Below are 24,297 nucleotides of genomic sequence, written 5' to 3' on the forward strand. Positions count from 1 at the left end.
GGCGAGTCTCACACTCAAGTTAATTGTATCACTTGGCGTCAGTGACAAATGATAGGAACACTAACAAGCACCTACACAGATTCTGCTGGGGGGAAAAAGGGGTATGTTTAACAGCTCACTAAAATCTATGGTGTGAGTATGTGTCTTGGTGGTGTTTCTACAGGTGCTAGAAAACTGTGTATGACTTTCTAAATCCGATTTCTAACATTATTCGAGCCCTGTAGACATTAAATAATACCCCTATTATTCGCATTATCCATTATTATTATTAGCATTATCGACATTGCGCAGGCTACGGTATCACTGCAGAGACACAAAAGACGCCACGGTTTAAGTATAGCATGCTAGGGCGCTAACTAGTTAGCCTCCAATTTATTTAATTGTTTTATTTACGTGTGTCAAATGGAGCGGGTAAGAAGGACAAAGTAAGAAGCCAAAATCGTACAACTTCCACACGGAATAGGAGGAGAAGTTGGAAAACTGGCTGACTCCATGAACTGTAATATAATCCAGGTAATGTAATATAACGACGTGTCTCATCAATGTAAGGGCCCTGTCACACCTTGACGATTTAGGCAGCGCATGCCGGACGTGATCATTTTGATGGCATATGTTGAATTTTGGGCGTATACATAGCGTATACATAACAAGTTCGACGTAAACATGACGTATTAGTAACTTATATAGAACGTTTCTCTAACTTATAAACAACTTATATTAATGAATGCGTAGCTTGTTGCCGGTGTTCACAATTTATGCCCAACGCCTGTCACACCTTGACGATTTAGCCAGCTTACGCCAACGTATAATAATACAACAATACACTGGCATACGTCGTAGTACGTCTAAGTCGTCCAAACATTTTGTGCATGCATAAAACTTTTTCACGTATGTCAACGTATGATTCATACGTCCCGCATCCGCGGGCAATAAGTTATGTGATATGATATGAATGACACTTGTCGTGTGCTGAGCTGAACAAACCAATCACGGTGAGGTATATGGGTCTCGAGGGCGAGACCTCGGCCGGGCAGTACGTCCAACGCCTCACCGCCTTGACTCGTTCGCTCGCTCATTCATTCATCACACACAACAAGTGTCATTCATATCAAGATTTGCGGGCCACACGAATATTAATCTTTCATATTAAGATGGGGGCCGCAAACTATCGTCCCGGGGGCCGCGAGTCTGAGACCCCTGGTGTAGGCTGCATATGCTACCACTCATGGATTTGTGACTTGCTAAGGCATTAATAAAGTTGATAGAAAATCAAAAAAGAGTTGGTTCCATTCCCAGTGTCACTGTGCCCTCTACTGGTCAAGCTGCAAACTTACCTGCAAATGCAAGCCGCCATGTCCATCACCCTTCACCAAGAAGACAGTTTTGTCTCAAGGTATGTTGACGTATTACGACTTGTACGTAACTTACAAATAACGTGTGTGAACGGGCGTCAACGATGGCATAACTTATTGCCCGTGGATGTGGGACGAATGAATCATATGTTGAGATACGTCGAAAGGTTTTATGCGGGCACAAAATTTTTGGACGACTTAGACGTACTATGACGTATGCCGGCGTGCGTCCGCGTGCTGTTAACATATACAAAACTTACCCATAACTTATTCGACGTACGCCAGCGTATTGGCCACATTTTTCATACGTTGGTGTAAGCTGGCTAAATGGTCAAGGTGTGACAGGGCCCTAACATTACTGACGCCTCGTGACCAGATTACTACATATAACTTGTCTTCCATTATTTTTTGACTAATAATAGGCCATAGTCAACCACGAAACAGCGAAAAAATCTTTTTTGAAAACGGCAATGCAGCGAGGGATGATTGGATTGGATTTTTTCTACATTTGTTTCCTTCTGTCTCTCTTTGTTACAATCAACCTGCCATACAATGTATGTACTGGTAAAGGTGTTCACATATAAAATGAGTTGGGGATCAAACACTTTCCCCCCCACTGCAGTCAGCCAACAGGTGTTCGGTGGTGATTGTCTTTGATCTAAAAAGGAGATTGCCAGAAGTGAAAGTTCATTATTTGCAACAAAACATATTGAGTCATCGAATTAAAAGGTCTTGCGAGGGCTTTCCAGATCTGTATTTATTTTTTCATTCCACTCTAAGCATGATGACGTTTGTTCGAAAAGGTCACCCGTCTTTGAAGTGAGCAAACCACATTGACTCATTCTAAAATACTCCCGTCATTTTTGTCATTTGACAATGTGGACGGCCGTGACCTAAACCATGCAAGCCTGCATGCACGCTTCATTAAATACTACTTGGATTACTGGACACAGTACGTCTGGAGTCTTCCCCTTATGAAAACTGTTACATAAAGATGGAAAATAGAGCTTAATGGTTAGTGGCTGATTTCTCTCTCGCTCTCTCTCTCTCTCGCTGTTGTTTCAGGTTGTCCATGGAAGAGGCAGCTTGTGTCCGATGAGAATGATTCATGTGGATTCCCAAACACACAAATGCTTGAATAGGGAATGAACAATTTTCAGTTTTTACCCAAAGGCCGTGATCTGTGCCTTAGACAGGTTGGACAGAAATACGACAGTTTTGCTGCATTGGGAAAAAGCCGATAAATTCACTCACCCACACCTTGCAACCGTGATGAAAGGGCACTGAGATGAATGAAATGGAGCTAACGGTCGGCGTGAAGGGGACGGCCACAGTGGTGCTGCTTTCAAATGCCAGCTTAGCAGGTTAGCACCAACAGTTAGCCCTGTGAGAGTTGCCAGTCACACACACACACACACACACAGACACACAAAATTAAATCAATACAACCAACAGACGGTGTGCAGCCCTAGCGTACACACATTCAATCAAAGGCACAAAGTGGCGCGCACAGACACATGCACACACCCTGTGGGCCTGCAGGACAGATGCTGCCCCCGCCCTTCCTGCTATTGTCCTCTCAAAGCCAGCTGGAGAGAAGATGAGATTTAGGACTGATTGGTTCTTTTTTTTTTTGTCACCTCCTGTCCGCATCCCTCCACCCGGCCTGGCCAAGTGGAAGCGAAACATCATAAGATTTTTGTTTTGTGACAATATCACACAAAATCCGCTTCTGGGATCCTTGGATTAAGTCTTGTGGATTTTTGAATTTGTTGCTGGAAAAATCTTAAAAAAGATAACCAGACTGACTAAATGGTGGGTTTTTTTCGAGTGTTTAAAGATCCTGAGCTGGCAATTCCCTAAGCAGAGACGCTCTCACGGAGCACTGGAAGAAAAGGGTCAATTTAAAATAGACATAAGCAGTCAGCAGGTAACAATGGCAGAAAGTGAACAGGGAGAAAAGAAAGAGTGCGAACAAGACCACACCGGGCTACGTTTTGTCTAGGATGGCTCGAGACGTGACGGAATACCCAACGGGCCGGACCTCCTCCCTTTTACTGCTCCTCCTCCTCCAGCCTTCCTCCCTCCCTCTCTCCCCAGCTCTCAACTAGAGTGCAAGCTTTCCTGGGCTCTGACTACAGTGCAAGGAAAAACACCAGGGAGAAAGAGAGAAAGCAGAGCCTGATCACTTGCACAGATGGTGGCAAGAAAGAGGAGGACGACCTGCTGCATCTACCCTAAATCTTAGCCGGATCTCACCATTGGATACTGCTGTTAAAACTAAGAAAGGACAAGGAAAGAAGAAAATGAGGCAAGTCAGGGCAACGATAAGGATACAGAATCAGATGCGGAGCTTGTCCTGATGGAAAACACAAGACTTCCGAACGTCTCAGACTGCAGCTGTGTGTCATTCAACTGCAACTTCAGCGTGTGATAGGAGAGACACATCGAACTCGTGCCGGAAGACCGCCAAATCAAGTGTGACAGTGTTTGTGTCGTGGCTAAAATGACAGAGCGCGTGACCTCGTAGTCCAGAGCTCTAAACCAGGAGGTTGGCCCAAGTACGCACAGCAGACCTTGGAAGCACAAGAAGCGGTGGGCTGGGTACGCTGGCAGGCCCAGCTGTGGGGGCATGGCCATGGGGGGGCCGCATCCCTTCCTCCTCCCTGCACCGGGACAGACGCTGGGGGTTTTGGGGTGGGGGTCCTTTCAGAGGTACGTCCAGACTCTCAGAGCTGAGGCCTTGGCTAAGCCGAGGTCATAACGTGGAAGGGAGCGGAGCAGACAAAGGAGGACGGGTCAGATGTTCCCGCAGAGTCCTGGTTCTTCTCGGCTCGCTGGTTCTCGTCTTTCTCACCTCGCTGTTTTTTTCCGTCTCGCTCCGGGGAAGCGTCGGCTTCCACTACCTGGAGCCGCCCGGGTGGGAGGAGTCTAGGCGTGTGAAGCTGGTGCCCAGCTACGTGGGCGCACACAGGCTGTCCCCCCCTGATGGCCAGCAACAGAAAACATGTGCCTGCCCTCGCTGTGTTGGAGACCCTGGAGTGTCGGACTGGTTTGATGAAAACTATGACCCAGATATCTCACCTGTGTGGACCAGAGACAACGTCCAGCTGCCCTCTGATGTCTACTACTGGTGGGTGGTAAGTAACAACCCACTTGTACTCCACATGTTCCAAATAACACTGACATCATGCACAAGCACCTCCATGTTGTTCTCCTGATCCATTTCTTTATGTCAGACAGGAGGGTGTTCTTGATCCTAGCATTTCTGGAAACTTAAGTGGATTTTTCAAAAAACGATTTCTTAAAGGATTGTATTGCAAACACCACACGCACAGTCAGTGCACCCAAGCAGCTCTATTGATTCAACACGACTACTTGACAACTTACACAAAAAAACTACAGTGGCATCACCGATGTTGAACACATCTGTCAAGTGACTCAAAATGCGACATGTCAGCATACCTCCTGAGACTTCACCTCAGTGAGCATCTCAAGTGCTCGTGTTTGCTTCTTATTTGGCTTCTCTCTGCTTGTTTTTAATGTGATGCGAGTATAGAAGGGTACCAGTGCTGATGATCATAGAACCAAAAATGCAACCAATCGCAGGGTTTCCCATGCATTCATTCGTTTGGGGCGGCCCCCCTCAGTTAATTTTCGGCTGCTCACATTCACATTATTATGTTGTGAATGAATGGCTTGTCATTAAAAGTCTGCATAGTCAAAAGCACTTCAGCTTGCATAAGGTGCTCTTCCATTTGCAAGCAGTAGTCAAGAACGTACAGAGAAACATACACATATTCCAGAAAACAAGTTTGTGACATATTGATATCATCTTAGTTAGTTGTTTTACAACTGTAATTTCCCAACTAGAGTGCGCTGGTAAATAAGCCACACCCATTAAAGATGAAAAAAGATTTGTAAACATAAAGGTCACACGTGTCTATAAGATATTTAGTAAACACAAAGAGGTTACACAGAAATACTTCTTTAAATTTTGGTTAAATAAATGCTTTTTCCAAACAGTGCCGAACAGTGCGTGTAACATGACAAGTTAAACATTAGCCTACCAGAAAAGTCATTCATCGCCTTCCCCCTGGGAACTAAAACCAGTAAAGAACAGCCTCATAAGTCCTTCGTCACACACTTTGTCAGTCTCGTCTCCCTCTTTCGTTGTCGCTCTCGGCATCGAGGTGTAAGGTCTACAGTCACCCTTTGACAAGACAAAAACTCACAAACTTGTGCTCTTTGGGAGTGGATGTGCTGTATGAGAGCACAGCGTATCACAACGCCTCATATCGTATAGTTATGTTTACAGTATATGACCTTATCCATGCGCTCCGCTTTGCAGGGGCTACGCTACGCTGTTGAATAGTGACGGTTGGCAGCCCAAGCAGTCCAAACAGAAGCTGCAGCAATTCAGCACTTGATTGAACCAACTAAATTTTTGTCACATCAAAACTTGATCGCTGCATAAGACTTCAAGACGTGATATTAGCGTCCACTGAACTACTTCCTTGTTTCTTGTGTAACTGATTGTATTTGCATTGACCCATGGGTTAAAAAAAGTCATACCTCGTCTGTCACGGTTAATTGATTCTGGACCAGACCGCGATAAAAATTTCCGCAAAGTACGATTCAATGTTAATAAACCAACGGATTATTTTCATAGAGCATAGAATGACTTCTGAATGTGGTTTTTTTTTTTAAACCATCATTAGATCCATGTAAACATGAAATAACACCCCTCACCTTTACACTCCTACTATTCTTTGTTTACACCACATTGCTAATGGGCAGGCTACAGGATCACTGCAGGGACAGCCATTGCTTTAAGCATGGCATGCTAGCGAGCTAACTAGTTAGCCTACAATTTGTTCATGAGGAAGGACAAAGTTAGAAGCCAAAAACTTACAACTTCTACAAAAAAATGTGAGGAGAACTTTTGTGTGACATGCCATGGCTTTGTCATGGCTCATCATTGTTTTGTGTCATTACTGACACCTAGTGGCCAGAATACTTGACTAACAACGACTAATTGACTAATAATGGGCCATAGTCAACCATGAAACAGCAATCATTTATTAATTCATTTTTGAAAACCCGAGGGACGACTGTAAATGTATTTTCTGTATGATTCCAATCATTTTTAACATTTACAAATTTGCACAGTTCCTGATCAAATACAGGGCAGAAACCTATGATGAGGCTTACGCTTAGTGCGTGAAACCCACACTACCATCTGACAGCACTCAGGGGGTGCACTGAGTTGAATCATGACACCTGCCAGTTTTTGTTTGTCAGCATGTCACCAACAACATAATGTATGCGGAAACATTTACAATACAAAGCTTTCTACAGCCTGTGCAATGTCTGCCGTCCATAGAGAGTAAAAGCCAGCATTTGTTTCAGCAGCAGCACCAGCTGGGGAGCAGCAAGTCAAATGCATTAAAGATATCTGTATGCTCTGCTGAATGGACCAATGAATTTGACCGCTAAGATGGAGGATCACCGTACTTTTTTTCATGGTTTGGCTGGTGCTGCCACTTACACTCCGGAGCGACTTATATACACTAGGTCCCCAACTTACGAACACAATTGGTTCCAGACGACCGTTCTTAAGTCGAATTGTTCTTAAGTCGGGGAAAAGGTAATATTACCAAAGATAAAGGTACTACATGTACGTGTATACATATACAGTATATGTGTATGTATGTAAATATGAGTTTGGATGCAGTAGTAATATTAAACGAGGATAATTAATGAAAAAAACAATCATAAAAATGATATAATAATACGTAATGATAAATGTTATTTACCCTTGAAGAGGAGTGGTCGAGCATACGTCCTTGGTTGTGGTGGAGTTGGAGGAGGAGTTATTGAAAAAAAGGACAAATGGTGGTGGTGGTTAGACTCTTCTAAAAGAGGTCGTGTTCTGTGGGTGGTGTAGAATTAAGCAGGCCTATTAACTCTTCATAAACTTTAATCACACGCTCTGTCCGGGTTGTATAATTTAGCTTTCCATTTAGCTTTCCACTGTATCTCTCCTCTGTTGGTCCCATTAGCTCTAAGGCTGCATTAGCAGTGTCACAGTGCCCTCTACTGGTCAAGCATGTACAGTAGCAGTATAAATACTGATTGAGCAGCTACAAGGACCATAAAGTAAAATATAGACCAGTCGGCTTGTGTTCGTATCCGTGAATGTTCGCTAGTCGGGTGTTTGTAAGTTGGGGACCTAGTGTATGTTTTTTTTTCCACACTGACATCCACGAGAGGCCTGTGTGCCAGTATCCTATCACTCCTGTACTCCTGAAAATGTAAAATGTAAAACTTAACTGTGAAAGACGGAACACAAATGCCCCCAAAAAGAAAATCATATTCTGCAGATTACAAGCTACATTTAAACTAGTTATGTTATATTGTTTAGGCTGTAATTATCTGAATAACTCTGAGTATGTTACGTTAACATCCCACCTATTCACGTTACGTTAACAGACGCCTATTTAGCTTGTTGTTCTCCATTTTATTATTACTATAACTTGCCTTATCCTTTCAAGATGAAATGTCTCTGCGGGTCTCTGGTTTTATAAAATAAATTTCCCCCCAAAAATGTGACTTATAGTCCAGTGCAACTTATATGTTTTTTTCTTCTTCATTGTGCATTTTTGGCTGGTGCGTCTTATAGTCAGGAGCAACTTATAGTCCGGAAAATACGGTACATATGTTCACCAAGCTCATCAGGAGGTGATCAGACTTTTACCACAAAGTATCAGAGCTTTTCCCGCAGAAAGATCGGGTGCATGTACCTCATATGCAAATAAAAGTTAAGAACACAAATGTTTTTCTGTTAATAAAAAAATGTATGAGATTAAGTATTTGAAAACATTTTTTTATCAAGTGATTTTTTTTCTCATCTTTTTCTTGTTGTCCTCTTAATGAGCAAGGTGTATAAACATAAAAAAAAAAACTCCAAAGGAGTCAGTGCCTCACCAGCGATGAACGTCACGGCACATCGCTGGTGACTCTACATGTAAGATTTTAAAAATGCTGACGTAACCAATTTGCATGTGACATTTTAAAATCTTACAGGGTCAAGCTTAAAAGCAGACATTTACTTTGGATTTCCCTTGATGAACTATGGAAGAGCTCTCGATTGATCTCGATTGAGCATCTCTCCAGTTCTTCCTGTCCGCTGCTTTAGCTGTTATCTGTTAAAAAAAAAAAAAGCAGTCTGTCGTCAATCGGTCAACATCCGGAAACCTCCAGAGAGGCAACCTTTGTATTTCCTGGCCGTGGGGCACCATGAATACGTCCTAAGGTTAGACGTGAAGCAAATAGCTCACTATAGGAGTGTAACTGAGCCATAGACAACACTGTACAAGTATTGCAGAGAGGAAAGCTGTCCTTTCAAGCAGTTTGAAGTTTTTTACACCAATATAGAGAAAGTGGTATAAGTCTAATCACAAATCTCCCTTCATCCTCTGCTGTCGTCAAGCCAACCAATCCACATGCTCTCCTTGTATCCATGTTAAGATGCTGGCACAGGAGTAGGACTTTTCCACCACCAACAGGGTGCTTGTAAGGTCTCAAAACCTGACATAAATACATCTTCTAAGAGATTTGTTTTTGTAATGATTTGTCATGTCTTTTGTGGCTGTTGTCCTGTGCAGTACGTGTGAATCCAACTTAAAGTGTAAATGCGGGAGTGCGTGTCGCCTCGGGCTCAGTCCAGCTCATTAATGGCAAAAAGACTCCAAACACAGGCCAACAGCTGCCAAGTCATTAGGTCACACTGCAACAGGGAGACGATGAACTAAGGAGAAGGGTAGAGAAACAGAAAAGGGAAGGAAGAAGCATAAAATAGGAAAATCAACAATCAATCCCTCCATGTGTTTCAACTCAATCCATTCAAAATATTTATCATTTTTGGCTTCCTGGAGCGGATTCATTGGATTTACATTATTTCCTATGGGAAAATTTGATTTTGTTAGCGTCCATTTCGGGTAGAGTTGGGCCTTCTGGAATGAATTAACTCACTCAATAACAAAGACGTACTGTATATATACGTTTTTTTTAACCCGAACACTCGATCCCAAAGACGTATATTTTACGTTTTCTTGCATAAGAGGCAAAATGAGGTGATGCCACAAGTGCACGCTAAAAGATGTCACTGTTAGAGCAGTTTTAAGCCATAAAAACGGCCACAAGGTGGCACAAGTGCATTTGATAAGAGCTCCCCATCGATCTTTTGCATGTAAATACACACTCGACAGCAAGGAGGAAGCCAGAGAGCGTGGAGGAGTGTAGCGTGCAGAAGGTTATGCATTGTGGGGAAATTTTAACGCATGCACATACACAAATGCGTGCACATGTGCGCACACACAGTTTAGTTCCACATGTGAAAATTATAAATAGTTCAGTCTGTTATATTTGTAAATACGTTGTTATTTTGATGTAAAACACTGCTTTTTTGTATTGTTTATGTTGTGGTATAGTTGTTTAGATATTTGAGCTGTCGCAAAAGCAAAAACTTTGTGTCAAAGTGAAAGTTATTCTGGAAATGTATCTGGTTTTCTCCCTTTTCTAGTCAGCAACTGATACTGTGTTTTCCTGAAACGTACCTAGAGTATGTTCTACTGTTGACCACTAAAGAAAATGTTAGAAACAAACTTTTGTTCTGATGAAAGATGAGAGTCTAATCTTTCTTTTGGTAGGTTCCATGTTTATGTACCCATACTGTACAACACTATATTCTGTCTGCCATGAAAAATCAGTCAAAATCGTGTCAAATGCCGGTAACGGTACTGAAGGGCTTGAATTTTGTAAAATGTCTGGGATTGAATGAGTAAATGACGCTAACCAAGGTTCCATTGTATTTGAAAGGCATTGCACCTGCCACACATATACGTCACAAAACACGGCAGCCCGAAGACATGAAATGCTTTATTGTGCCATTGAATCTTCCTTTTTCCATGAAGGGCTTTACAAATAAACAGCGTAGCTTTTGCAAGAACACTTCAAATGCATACATTTTCTGCTAATTGCAGTTCCTGTGATATTAGCCTTAGCATGTACACTTGAACAGTGACAAGCTCCAGTGTTCATCTGCCCCGTTGTTCCGCATGTGCGTCAGTAAGGGTTAATAGTAGGGATGCTCCGATCAGGTTTTTATGCTGCCGATACCGATCATCCATGAGTGAAATCATCCGATACCGCTACATTAACAAACTGCTGGTATCCACAACTGACATTTCACGTTATTAACTGAAAACCTGAATGAAAAGCAGTCTTGCAGGCGCCTCATGTCGTCGTGGGGGCGGGCACCACGTTGGTGACCCCTGGGCTGTATGGTATGAAAGGGGAACCATAACATTTTGACAAAAACATATTTGAGTTACTTTTTCAAAATAACTGGTGAAACTTAGCGGCTCAGACGCCTTCTTGACTTCAGATGCAAGAGTAGCTTGATGGCGCTCCAGCAGAACCCCAAGCAGTCGGGAAACCAAACCCGGTTTCCTCCATCGACAGCCGGCCATCCAGTCCGACGAATCCAACCACTGTTCGGGCTATTACGGGCGCGTGTCCCGCGTTTTGGCTCCGTGAAGGAAAAGTGGGCGGGAGACGGTCGCTATAGGCTGGCTGCAGCAATGGAGGCAGAGCTGATCGGCGAAGGGGCCGATACTGATCGGTGGGCGATCGATCGGAGCACCCCAGGTAATAGCTGTTACTTGACTGTGTCGTGAAGTCGTGCTGGTGCTGGTGGACCCTTGGAAGCGTGCAAAGTGTGATGTGCGTGCGTTGTTTCCACTCCACCGAAAATACAATATCCATGTGTTAGAAGCTGCTGCCAGGTATCTTATACCTTAGTCGTCAGCTTAGAGGAAGATTAATGGTCTCTGAACAACAGCAGCACAATGTGCCAAGCTGGATTTGGCAAGGTGCAGAGAGGGAGCATCAGAGACAGAGAAGCCGAAAAATGGCGAGATGAAGAAAGAGGTAGGAAGAAATGTAGAAGAAGAGACGAGGTACCAGCTGGAGAGTAAGAGAGGTAATGGTGGGAGAAAAAGACAGATTTAGTGCTCTCTGATCGGCACTGATGAGCTGCGTGGCACACGGCCGTCCCAGAGAGCTGGAGAAAGACAGGAGGAGGAGAAACAAAAGCGGAGCGGGGGAAATTAAAAGAGAAGGATTTAGACACGAGGGCACGCAGACTGCTGGGAGACGCATGAATGGAAATGTAAGGGAGAAGCAAAACTAGGCCGACGGTGGGTGAGGGTGTGAAAACAAGAATTGTTGAAGGAAAATAACAGGAAAGATGAGAAGTGAGGGGTTTTTGTTGTGCTTGATTTCTCTACGAAATGTAAGAAGGAACGTTTGTGCCCATGTGATTTGGTAGATGTCATTTATTTTTGTAAAATGTGACTAAGGCCTGGTTTACGCTCCTGCGCCAAAGCGCCAGCGTACGCTACACTCACGCCTCCCCCTCCAAACCCTCCCACGTAGCTTGATGTTCACCTCCAAAAAAATGTAACCCCGAGTTGCGAACTGTAAAGGCTGTGATTGGTCAGCTTTTTACAAAATGAGAATTTCCTTTTTTTCTCAAACAAAGCTACAACTCAACCGTGAACCCCCAACATCACTTCCTGTCACACCCTCATTCTGGTCCCCAAGGGGAGCACGTTTATAGTAACACACACGAGCACACACGAGTCTCCTTTATGTCTTAAATGAATTATATTCTCTTATTATGTCTTCGATATTGGGTAATACGAGAGTACTGCACAGGTTATTTCATGTCTAGAGGGCTCTAATAAAGGTAAAAAAAATATTTAGAAGGTCGTAAACTGGTTTTTGATGCTCTGACTACAAAAAATATTCAGTTCATAAATGTAGGAATCGTACTTGGCAAAAAGGGAAGGTGTAGTGAATCCACAGACGCATCATCCAGGTTTTAAAGTGGATTGATCCAACTAAAATTTGTCGTCAGTTGTTTTTTAATGTAAATTATCAGATGAATGGGAGAAATATTTTACCTTCTTTTCCAAATCACTGTTAAAAATATAGCTACATATCCAAAATGTCTGTGAAGTGAGTTGAGGCCTAAATTTATTCTGACATTTTTGTATGATCCCCGCATTTTCGTGATTCAGCATTCGCAACCCCACAAATTTGTAGATTTTTTATGAAAACATTTTTTATTCATGGGGAAACCCCACCATTTTGTGCTTACAATCTCCACAATTAGGCGATTATTGGTAAACCCATCTCATCTTCCCTGCATTGCTAAAGCTCGACTTCCACAGAAAGTAGTCATGATCAGCTTATCAACCCAAACGCCAACCTCACTCATGGTGCAGCCAAAAAGAACACGTGGAACACACGATGTAGGCGTACCAGCACTATGCAGGTATCACAATAGATGCTTACAGACTAATATACATGCAAAACAATACTATTTTGTACTCATTTATAACCAAGGTGAGCTGGGAAGCCCACGCACACACTTCCCTAACAGGAAGTTACCCAGCATGCCTTGTGGGTTACACATTAGTATAAAATAGTATTGTTTTGCATGCATGTATGGTGTGTACGGGTTTATTTCGATATCCACATAGTCTGTGTAGTGCAGTTACATTGTTTGTCCCACGTTATTTTTTGTTGCGCCGTGAGTGAAGGAGGCGTTTGGTTTGATGGCCTCCTGTTAGTTCGTCATCGACATAGACCAGGCTTGACAAAGTGTCTAAAATAAACTTTTTTTATGAGCATCTTAGTTATTTGCAACTATTCACAACCCTCACGATTACCAAATAAACATTCGATAAGCAGCTGCCACTTAACAGCCTTTTTACTCTGAATGTTGAGAATACCTGAAGTTTAAAGCATTAACAAAAAAGACCATTGAAAATCCTGTATTTGCAATGGAATCTCCTCCCTTTATCCTGTATGAGGTTTGGTCCACAGGGGTGTTCTCTTCTGTTAAATGTTGTCAGATGCTGTTTCTCTGCAGAGCCTCCTAACCATATTTTCCTTTCCCTCCAGATGTTGCAGCCCCAGTTTAAACCTCACAGCATCCAGCAGGTGCTACTAAGGTTGTTCCAGGTATTATTTTGTCATTTTTGCTTTACTAGATTCAAAATCAGCTCAGGTGAATGGCACAGAACCCACCCCAGTATTGTTCAAGCAGGGCTTTTATAAAAAGGCTGGTAAAAGTCAGCCACGTGGTGGAGTTGTGTTTCAACCTTAATGAAAGCTCATAGTTTGACGACGGTGTTCTGTCCAAGGTGATTCCCGGAAGATCCCCCTATGGCTCATGGGATCCAGGACGATGCCTGCGGTGCGCCGTGGTGGGGAACTCGGGAAACCTACGCGGGGCCGGGTACGGGGCGACCATAGACGAACACAACTACATCATGAGGTGAGACGAGTGGATATGGACGGAGGACAAAAGAGAGAAGACTAAGGCATAGGGAAAGAAGGACGAGTGAGGGGGAGGAGGCAGATGGCTGCAGGGCAGCACGGAGAAGCACGATACTCTTATCACTCAGCACGGAATGTGTCATTAAAGTTACATCACGGCTAAAAGAAGGAAAGTAAACAGATGTGTACCTAATGCTATATTTAATCTTTAACATTTTGCACGTCCCTGGATGCTAATGGCTGGCCGAGGGGGTCATGGGCTTCCTGGGAGGTCAAGAATCCTAAGAAGTTGAATTATATTGCTGGTACGGATACAGAGAATAAATCCTTTGGTCTCAATCTATCCCCTCCGTTGTGTTGTGCCAAGAGCAAATCTATCAGTTCAGAGATTATGTTAGTCAGCAGGATTGTGTGAAACAACATAACTTAACAAAATGATTTTGCGTAGGCGACTAAGAAGGATGTGGGCAAGAATTTTGGCTACGGCAGTTTGTGGTGTGACATCTGTTGCGAGGAGCATGTAGGTGAACATCATAGTGGTGGGACGTTGGGAGTAATCGCTTCCAAGACATCTTGTTTCCGCCACTGACTGTCTTTTGCTTCTTTGGCCGCCATTTGTCTTCGTGCCTGTCAATTTTGTCGACGAACTTTGACGTTTGGCGCCTTTCGATGACGAGACCCAAATGTTCTGCCTGCAGTAGCGTTGGATGCATATTGGATGTATACTGTATTTGCATATGAAAGAGGCCTGAGTGTCTCCAAGAAGCGCCATTGCTGGGTTTCAACCGCGTGACTCAGGCTACGTTCACACTGCAGGGTAAGATGCCCAATTCGTACGTTTTGGTTTCAGTCCGATTTTTTGTGTGGACGTTCGCATTACCAAAAAAAATGTGACTCGTTAATGTGAACAAAAAACACAACGTCACACCAATTTCTGTGTGTTTAAGGAAGTAAAGGTGCTGTAGTGTGTGCTCTGGTGATGTGTGATACCACTGATTTCATTTCCGATCCAATACTGGGTAAAGTTCAGGCTGGTATCGGCGATACCGATCCGATACTTTGTGCAAATACACCTAATGGGTGGGGTGAATTTGAAAAAGTACATATTGTAATGCGGCACCGTGCAGTAACACGACGCGTTGATACCATCGTCATTTCAATGAGACTTCTGACATTTAACAGCTCTGACACTTAACTTTCTGCTGAGATTGTCCTCATCCTAATAGCATTCTAGTCACTGTCTAAAAATGAGCGCATCAGTGTTACATTATTGCCTTCATCAATATTCAGTAGCTTTCACCGCCAGTGGCTTGACTTGTAATCTGACTTTGATGAATTGATTTTGTGCATTAAGGAAATGAGATATTTTTCTTGTATTATATTCAGTATTGATGCGCAAGGCACAGTGAAGGTGGTCATATACGTGCAGGAGATGCAGGAACCTTTCGCTTTACTTCTCCATGAAAACGCTGATTCATAGAAGACAGCAGCCCTGACTGCTTCTCCTTAACCTTTTAAAAGCACCGACTCCAGCACAGGGCGCAGCGTGGGTGCATTTGCATGGCTATGATAACTGCTTTGCAACGCTTGTATCAATATACGCATGCAGTACATCCATGTAGTCAGAAGAACGTCACCTAAAAGCTCAACCAAACCCATTTTAGAAAAAACTCAGACAATTCAAACCACAAGCGCTTGGATGGGCAGAGGTCAAAAACAAGCAAGCGGTCCGTCCGAATGCCATGAATTATTTCATAAGAAAACACGATTGCCACAAACTTAGCACCGTTTCAGAACTAACACTTCGCCCTTGCAAAAGTAAATGAATCATTCCTCAAATTCCCAAACACAAACACAAAGATGTTCACGTCTACAGTAACGGTCCGAGTCTCCACTTTACTCCTTTAGATGTTGTAAATGGAGAGAAAAAGGTTATTTTTCCCTTTTCCAGCAAAATGGCCCAAGATTTAAGAGGTTAAGTAACTTACTTGGAACCACCTGTGGAACGACTACCGCTGTTCCAGTTTTACAACCTGGCTCAATGTTTTTGCTTTGTAATAACAGCATGACTCAGCATGACTTGAGTGACTTAGCATAGGTTCTGGGTGATTATGTGATCGTGATCAGTGATCGCGCTAAAACAACACCAAAGAATTCCATGCTCCCCTCACGGCAATCTTCGGACCTAAGGGATCGCCTGTTGCGCCGGTTTTCAACATAGAAGGCCAACTCATTACAGAACGATGGTCTATTGCAAACAGGCAGTCAGTGCTACTGAAGCCATTCCACAGATGCCAGTGATTGAAACGGCTGAAGATGAGCTTCTTCCAAAAAGTCAGGTGGATTTCACTGTAACCGCTTCAGTGTGTACATGATTTTTACTCTACGTCAGCTACAAGAAGAGAGTGTTGAGCAACAGCGACCACTCTACATACTGTACTGTAGTCTTTGTTGACTTCACAAAAGCTTTAGATACTCTTGGCAGGGTGTTGTTGTGGAAGCTCCTATGCCTTTACGGCTATTCTAATGTCTTTGTGAAGATGATCCGCCAGTTCCATGAAGATATGACTGCAACTGTTTCAGTTGGAGGCTCAGACTCCTCATATTTTCCAGTCTCACATTGAGTCAAACCTTTTCAATCTGGGCCGTTGTCCGTGTTTTGAGACAGTTATCCAGGACGTACTCTATGCTGATGACTCGGCCTTCGTCTCCGATTCTTTTGCTGACCTGCAAGAAATAATCACCACTTTCCAAAGAGCCTCCAAAAGGTTTGGATTAAAGGTTAACATCTTTACCGGCCTTCTCAAAACGAGAACTATGTGGAGCCAAAAATCACAATTGATGGTGTCCCACTAAACTCTGTGCACAGCTTTGTTTACCTCGGAAATGTGATCAATACTAAAGCCACGCTCAGCAATGAAATCAGCAGACGGATCCAAGGGACAGGTGCTGCCTTTAGTGCCTTAAGAAGAAGACTATGGGATCAAAGAGCTGTCAAGACCATTACCAAGTGTAAAGTGCATCGGGCAGTGTGTGTATCTACCTTGCTCTATGCCCTAGAAGCTGCACCTCTTCACCGTAGGGACATGAAGTGTCTGACAAGCCCGCAGTGCCGCCATCTGCGTTACATCATGCATATTAAATGACAAAGACAAAGTCCCCAATACTGAAGTTCTTACAAGGGCAAACATGCCAAGTGGAGAAGCTCTGTTAGCAGCAACTAGACTGAGATTGACGGGACACGTTTGTCGTCTGGACGACTCACGTCGAACAAAATTAGCTAAGATTTGGAAAGCGGCCGCAGTGTGTGACCAAGACTCCGTTAGAAAGACTGCATGAAAAGGGACAAAGATTAATCTGAGCAACTGGGAACAACTGGCCCTGGACCGCCTGTATGGCGGCAAATGATTTATGCAGGAATGGCAGAAATTGAACTAATACAAGTCAACAGTACGATCCAAACACATCCAAAAAGGAGCAGGAAGAAGCATAACAGTGTTTCCCAAAGCACTGGTGTGCAGAACACACAACCTCATCAAGGACAGCACACATCCACAACACTCATTATTCACACTCCTACCGTCAGGCAGACGCTACAGGAGTTTGAAGTCCAGGACCACGGACTTGCTGGCGGGCTGGCAAACAGCTTTTACCCACAGGCCATCAGGCCTCTCAACGAAGCACTCACACACGCTGCACGCAACACACGCACACACTCATAGCACTTTATTATTTATTTGTATTATTTATCTGTATTAATGTCTCTTCTGTTGTTGCTTAATTTATTGGTATTTATGTTTCTTATGTTCTTATTCTTTCTTGTGTTTTCTTTCTTTTCTTGGGAGAATGAACAGAATAAGAATTTCATTGCATGGTATAACTGCTGTTTTACTGTGCACATGACAATAAAACTCTTGAATCCTGAATCTAATGTGCATGTCATTTTTTTAAGCGGCTAAAAAAAAAGTGATACATATATTTAAAGGCAAATCTTTGTGTTATTATTACATATCTGTGTCAACATTTCACCTCTTTGTTTTTTTTCCATTTTTTATGTTTTTGTAAAAAAATATATATATTTTTAATATTTTATTTCCCCTGGTTATGTATTACCCCTGGTTTATGAAGTTTCATCAAATGACGGAATCTTTATTGCTAGTATCGCTATCATGACACGCTTCACGGTGCTGCTAGTGCACATGCACCGCGCTTGTGGAGGTCCGCTCCTGCAGTGAATACTTCGCCTTTCATGTCTGTAAATGCATGATGCAAGAAACGACGCATACCGCCACATAACAGGTAGCAGCAAAACCATCTGATTTTCTGATGGCGGGCCGCCACTAATAAATGAATGTATGAATGAGTGAATGAAACACCGCATCACCTCATCTCGTTCATTCTGCTCCCCTCTCACACTTAGAATAAACTTGGCCCCTACGGTGGGTTACGAGGTGGACGCCGGCAGCCACACCACTCACCACTTCATGTACCCAGAGAGCGCCAAGAACCTGGCGGCCAACGTCAGCTTTGTCCTGGTACCTTTTAAGACACTGGATCTCGTTTGGATTACCAGCGCGCTGTCAAGCGGCCAGATTCGATTGTAAGAACAGTGTACAGTTCAGACAAGTCAATTGACTGACGGCTAATTAAACTTGTCTCTTCTTTAGCACCTACGCTCCAGTGAAGCAGTTCCTCCGTGTGGATAAAGACAAGGTGAGTAATTATTTGTAGCTATTCGCTCACCTAACAACAACAACAGACACACAAATGCTTAAACACACACACACACACACACACACACACACACACATACTACAGTATGTCCCCTTTGTTGATGGGGGATTACAGTTAGATTAGAAACCATCCCTTTGTTTTAACTAATCTTCTGCTTACTCTTTAATCCATGAAAATAGAAAAACTCCCAACTAATCCTCACCCGTTGGAGACTTCATGGTGAATATCTTCGCCTCAGCACAGACACAGTTTTACAGCATATTTGGGAGCACGGCCAAAAGTATAGATTTGTAAGATTTACTTGGAGAAGCCTCGAGTCTCCTTTGCTGGCACTGAACGTTACCTGGAGATAGATTAGAAACGTGGAATTTCTCATCATCGATTCTTTAAAGCCACCAAAACCCCAGGGAGTCTTAATGTTGAAAAGGTTAAATAATGTAATGTTCTGTGAGCAGGACTGCTAGGTAACCCGCTTCGGTGGATGACCAGTCTATGTCAGCCAGCTCATCAAGTGTTCTTGTTACTGAAAAGTCAACGTTTACAATTGTTTCGACATTAAATCTCAAATCTTCTATGAAAAATGGGTCCGTGTTTTAGCATTCGTAACTTCCTCATTTATTGCTAAACAGCGTAAAACGACTGTTACTACGACTACATAACTACTGTCTAGTTCCCGGGTTCCCAAAGTGGGGTACGCAAATGGTCATGGTGTATGGGAATAAAAATTAAAAACAGCGTGACTACATTGGTGTCTGAAAGCCTGAAACTCGGCAGGGGAGCAGGACAGTGCAGAAGAAATCATTCATTGTTCTGTGTGTCTTATATGAACAAATAAGTATGTTTATATATAATCATGCTTAGATCATTAAAATCAATAAAATACATTACTATGTGAAATGAGTGAAATGAATAAAAATACATTAATAAACCATGAAAATAAAAAAGTATAGTAATGTGTTTAATAATTCATGAAATGCATCAAAACAGTTGAGAAATAATTCACAGGAAGAAGTTTAGAGATATTGATGTATATTTTTTCAAGTGTGTAGAAGTGGAATGTAGGAAGGGGTAAAAACGGAATGGTGAAAAGTTTGGGAATCACTTGTTTAGTTCCAGAAAAGATGAGCAGCCCCGTCGGTGGTGAGTAAAGGCCAGTTTAAACGCTTAATGGAGCACCTCGAACCTCGCCACATCATGCCTCGTCGCCAGAACACTTCATCTAGCCTTTTCTAACATTCCACACTACAACATAAACGATCAAATTATGTATGATTCGTGCTGATATCACATTGATATCGGTATCGGCCGATACCCTGGGCTGTAATATCGGTTGTACCCATCTTGCGAGGCTAGCACGTTAAAAAGCTTGAATACGACATTTGAAGAACAAACACGTGACGAAGTACGGTGACTTTTCGAGGCTCACGGTGTGATCATCAGTCAAACGCCAGCTAACGCAGCCATGTGACCCGACACTCGCCCTTATGTGCGTGACAGTCACAAGGCTAAGTAAATAACCCGAAAAACAATTGAATTCATCGGACGACGGTGGACGACACCGGTTCAGGCCGAGTGCTCGCTCACGTACATCCAAAGTCTCCTGAAAGAAGGCGTCTCATACTCACTAAGTTTCACAGTCAAATGCGTTTTTGTCTAAATGAAGGTGGTTGAAGATGGTTCTTTTTTCATATCATATAGCCAATAGCAGGGGTGCAGCCAGGAATTCTGCGTCCCATGGGGAAAAAAAATCACGTTGCCCATCCCCTTTATTAATTAATTGCTAATTTTATTAGTAATTATCTATTTTTGGACCCGCTGGCAGTCAAGGGACCTTGGAATTGTCCTGATATTTCCCTTTATACGGAATCCCTGGCCAATTGCACTCATCATTAATAAATTGAAACATGTATAATTAATCCATGTTATCGGCATCGGACGATTTCAATCCTGGTATCGGAATCGGCAGCATAAAACCCTGATCGGAGCATCCCTAGTTTTCCAACGTTTGTAAGAACTACACAGACTGAAAGCCCTTCTTTTGTTGCGCTTGATGATCAACCAGAAATGTTTTTAACAAATATTTGTTCATATCACGTGATGAATATACCGTAGGTCTCTCAGATTGTTGCGTCTCTTGGAATTTTAACTTTATTCTCGTAATTTTACGACTTTCTTCTTGTACTGTTACATTTTTTTTGTTGGCTGGTTTTGTTCAGTAAATGTCTTTCATCCTCTTCCATGCATGAGTTTAAATCGATGGCATGCTCAGACTAGGCCAATCGTGCCTTGCTTGGGCCCACTTCACACCTAAAGAGTGCTCTGAGCCGTACTCAAGTTGGGTACACTTCCCCTCCTTTGGCACGACTGGAAGAGGTAGGCCAGGGCAGCGCACTATTCCGTGCACACACCCATGTTCCATGCACACACCCATGCACTTGGACAACAAGAAGGACTGTAATGCAGTCACTCCTCGCAATTTCTTCATGATAAGCAACACACTCAACTCAAGTCAACCGCGTCAAGTTTACTAACCCGTCATAATTCATGACAGCCGTCAGCTTGTGCGATCAAACTCATCGAAAAGACTCAAAGTAAGCCAGGGAAATTGCACTCATACAGCTGAATAGAAGTGATGGGACAAGCAAACATGCCGAAACCAGAATGCTCAGTATGAGGGGGGGCCAGGATATGGAGTGGGAATCTAGCTCAAGTCTCACATGGTACAAATGATCTTGTATGAGTAAGCCCTTAGTTCTTAACAAGTAGTTTCTTTTCGTCTGTCCAGGTCCAAATTTTCAACCCAGCATTCTTTAAATACATCCACGATCACTGGACCAGGCATCATGGCCGCTACCCGTCCACAGGCATGCTAGTGCTCTTCTTCGCGCTGCACGTCTGCGATGAGGTCAGTGAATAACTTCAGCATCTGGCAACTGCAATGTCCTCATGTTCGGAAACTCACATCCACTTCGGTTGCCAACTCCCCTGCAGGTGAATGTGTTTGGATTTGGGGCGGACAGCCGTGGAAACTGGCACCACTACTGGGAGCAGAACCGTTACGCTGGGGAGTTCCGAAAAACGGGGGTCCATGATGCAGACTTCGAAGCGCAGATCATTCAGCGGCTGGCTCAGGCCGGAAAAATCACCGTATTCCCAGGGAAATAAGTCAAGAACACGGCTGGTTATTTGAGGATACTTGATAGAAAGCTTGTTTGGTCATCGACACCGTGGTGTGTTTAACAGTCACAAGTTTGGGTTTTAAGAAAAGTCATTGCAGCGACACATCATATCAGACTCAAGTAACTAACCCACAAGTGACATATTGATACAAAATATATGCTAACAAAGTCATGGGGACATCCCATTGCCAAGACTGAAAGACCAGTGCTTACTTTCACAACCAACTTCAACTCAGGAGTGAAAGATCCATGTAACCATGACTGTGATCAGGAACTGGGCTCAGCACCGAGAGCTTGAGAAGAGAGCCGTGTTGTTTTCCACGGATTGATGAAGCTAGTCCTCCACTATTTACATAAATACAGTTTGCGTCTAGCAGGAAAGAGCAGCATCAGCAGTCTACAGGACCGTTGTTCTGCAGCCTTGTTGTTTCCAATAGCAACAAACCACTGAGCTGTGGATGTTGACCACCACAAGGTGCTGCACCGTAGGCGTGCAGACAGACAGTCATGAATCTCCGAATAAAAGCAGTGAGATTTTTCATTTCTCACAGTGCTTTAAGCTTTTTGGTGGGAAAGTAGTTCCTCTAACATCTTCTACAGAGGCGAGTCCTCTGGGTTAACCTTGTGTGACTGGGATGGCTTTTCACTTCAGCAGGTGATTACTGGGAGTTCATATGAAAAATTTCGACTCTTTGCGAAACCTCACACAGTATTTACACCTCTGAGGGAAGATCTGGGAGTACGATGATTTGACTGCGTGAGGATTTTGTGCTAGGATGGATGCACGCTGGTTTCTGGATCAGACTTTTAATAATCCCCATGTGGTGTGTCACGGTCTAATTTAAGAGCCAAAACACGGCAAAGCCAGCACAGCAAACACATTATTTGGTCCGGGGTCGATGTTGTTTTGCGAGTTCTGCTGCGACTTTGTGCTCTACGATAAACTGCAGTGGCTTTTGAAAACTGCGACTCCACTTTTGTACCCTGGTGAATTTAGCTCATTCCAGATTAGTGCCCATATGAAAGACTGGAAGAAGACATGAAATCATTGAACCTGACAGCCTCATCGACTGCTCGCCCAGGTATCTGCCATTAAAAAACTCTCTGGAGGGGGTATAGAGCCACCAGACGCCTTAGAAATGACCATATCACTTGCATATCCTGTTCTGTTCAAGACAAGTCACATTCATTTTGATTGTTTTACGTGGTTTGTTACTTTCACAAATGATATTTAGGTTTATTTCATTTTGATGTCAAGCGCTATCACAAGGAAACAGATGGGACATATCTACATTTTTGCTACATGAAAAATATCTATAGCGCTCTCATAACTGTTTAAAGATATTAGACTTACCCACAGAATGTTTCCTAGCAGACGCGTTTCCTGACTATTTGTCTTTAGCTTTGTATTTAGCATAAAGGATATGACAACGGTATAAATCTTTTAGCATTTGCAGTCAACGGTAGGGTTGAGCGATACTGCACATTTTGGTATGGATGCGATACCAAGTAAATGCAGGGCCAGTTTTGCTGATACAGATACTTTTTACCTGTCATTTTTCAAGATCCTTGAATGATTTTGCCTTTAAAGCTGTTGATGATTCTAATCAGAATAAAATGCAAGAAAAGATTTTGGGCAAAAAATATATTATCAACAAACTTGTTTGTGAACAATTTAAAAATTTACAAACACAACAAATACTTTCCTGATCACAATGTTAAGACCAGTTGAAAAATTGCATGAATTTAGACTTTGCACGGTTGGATCTTGAGGTTCAACGTACTGTAGAGCTTAAAAATGCAAAGAACAAGTGGGAGTAATACAAAACAAAAAACTTGAGTAAGCAATTTATTGCAAACAAGCATGAAAGTGAAACAGGCTGTTCATCCTCAGCTGATATAAAGTTTAAGATATAACATCAGCAGCAACGGCGCACTGCGAGAGGCCTTGCTTATATAAATCTAGAGTCCTACGAAGAACACACAACCTCATCAAGGACAGCACACATCCACAACTCTCATTCTTCACACTCCTACCGTCAGGCAGACGCTACAGGAGTGTGAAGTCCAGGACCACCAGGCTGGCAAACAGCTTTTACCCACAGGCCATCAGGCTTCTCAACGAAGCACTCACACACGCTGCTTTTAATTTATTGGTATTCATGTTTCTTCTGTTCTTGTTGCTTTTAATTTATTGGTATTCATGTTTCTTCTGTTCTTATTCCTTTTCTTGTGTTTTCTTTCTTTTTTTTTAGGGAGAATGAACAAAATAAGAATTTCATTGCGTAGTATAACTACCTGTTTTACTGTGCATACGTCAATAAAACTCTTGAATCTTGAATCTTATGCAGCTCAACAATCGAACCACGTTCAAAGAGAGAAAGCTTTTTTGCCTTTGCCATCAACAGATCAGGACAGTGTGAATACAGACAGAAAATGACATTCAATCCACTTTTTTTTCCTAAAGCTTATTTAGCTTTCTGAAACAGGAAAAGATTTTAAAACAATCGGGCCTGACTCAGCCAACATGCTGTTTTCCAGCAGGTTCCAGCTCTGCGGAACATAAACACATACATCACTACCACATCAGCCAAAACACAGGCAACCCAGACACA

General features: G+C 42.9%; 1 protein-coding gene across 1 annotated transcript; it reads left to right on the plus strand.

The window, feature by feature from the left end:
• The first annotated feature begins 1,352 nt into the window (after positions 1–1,352).
• st3gal2 (ST3 beta-galactoside alpha-2,3-sialyltransferase 2) lies at positions 1,353–24,097 on the plus strand. The gene is made up of 8 exons (XM_054775757.1): positions 1,353–1,393; positions 3,901–4,492; positions 13,392–13,451; positions 13,634–13,767; positions 18,190–18,369; positions 18,437–18,482; positions 21,289–21,408; positions 21,495–24,097. The coding sequence occupies exons 1-8, from the start codon at positions 1,353–1,355 to the stop codon at positions 21,666–21,668; spliced, it is 1,347 nt and encodes a 448-aa protein (XP_054631732.1). The 3' UTR covers positions 21,669–24,097.
• Positions 24,098–24,297: the final 200 nt, after the last annotated feature.

Source organism: Dunckerocampus dactyliophorus, chromosome 5, assembly GCF_027744805.1.
Source record: "Dunckerocampus dactyliophorus isolate RoL2022-P2 chromosome 5, RoL_Ddac_1.1, whole genome shotgun sequence".
Lineage (NCBI taxonomy): Eukaryota > Metazoa > Chordata > Actinopteri > Syngnathiformes > Syngnathidae > Dunckerocampus > Dunckerocampus dactyliophorus.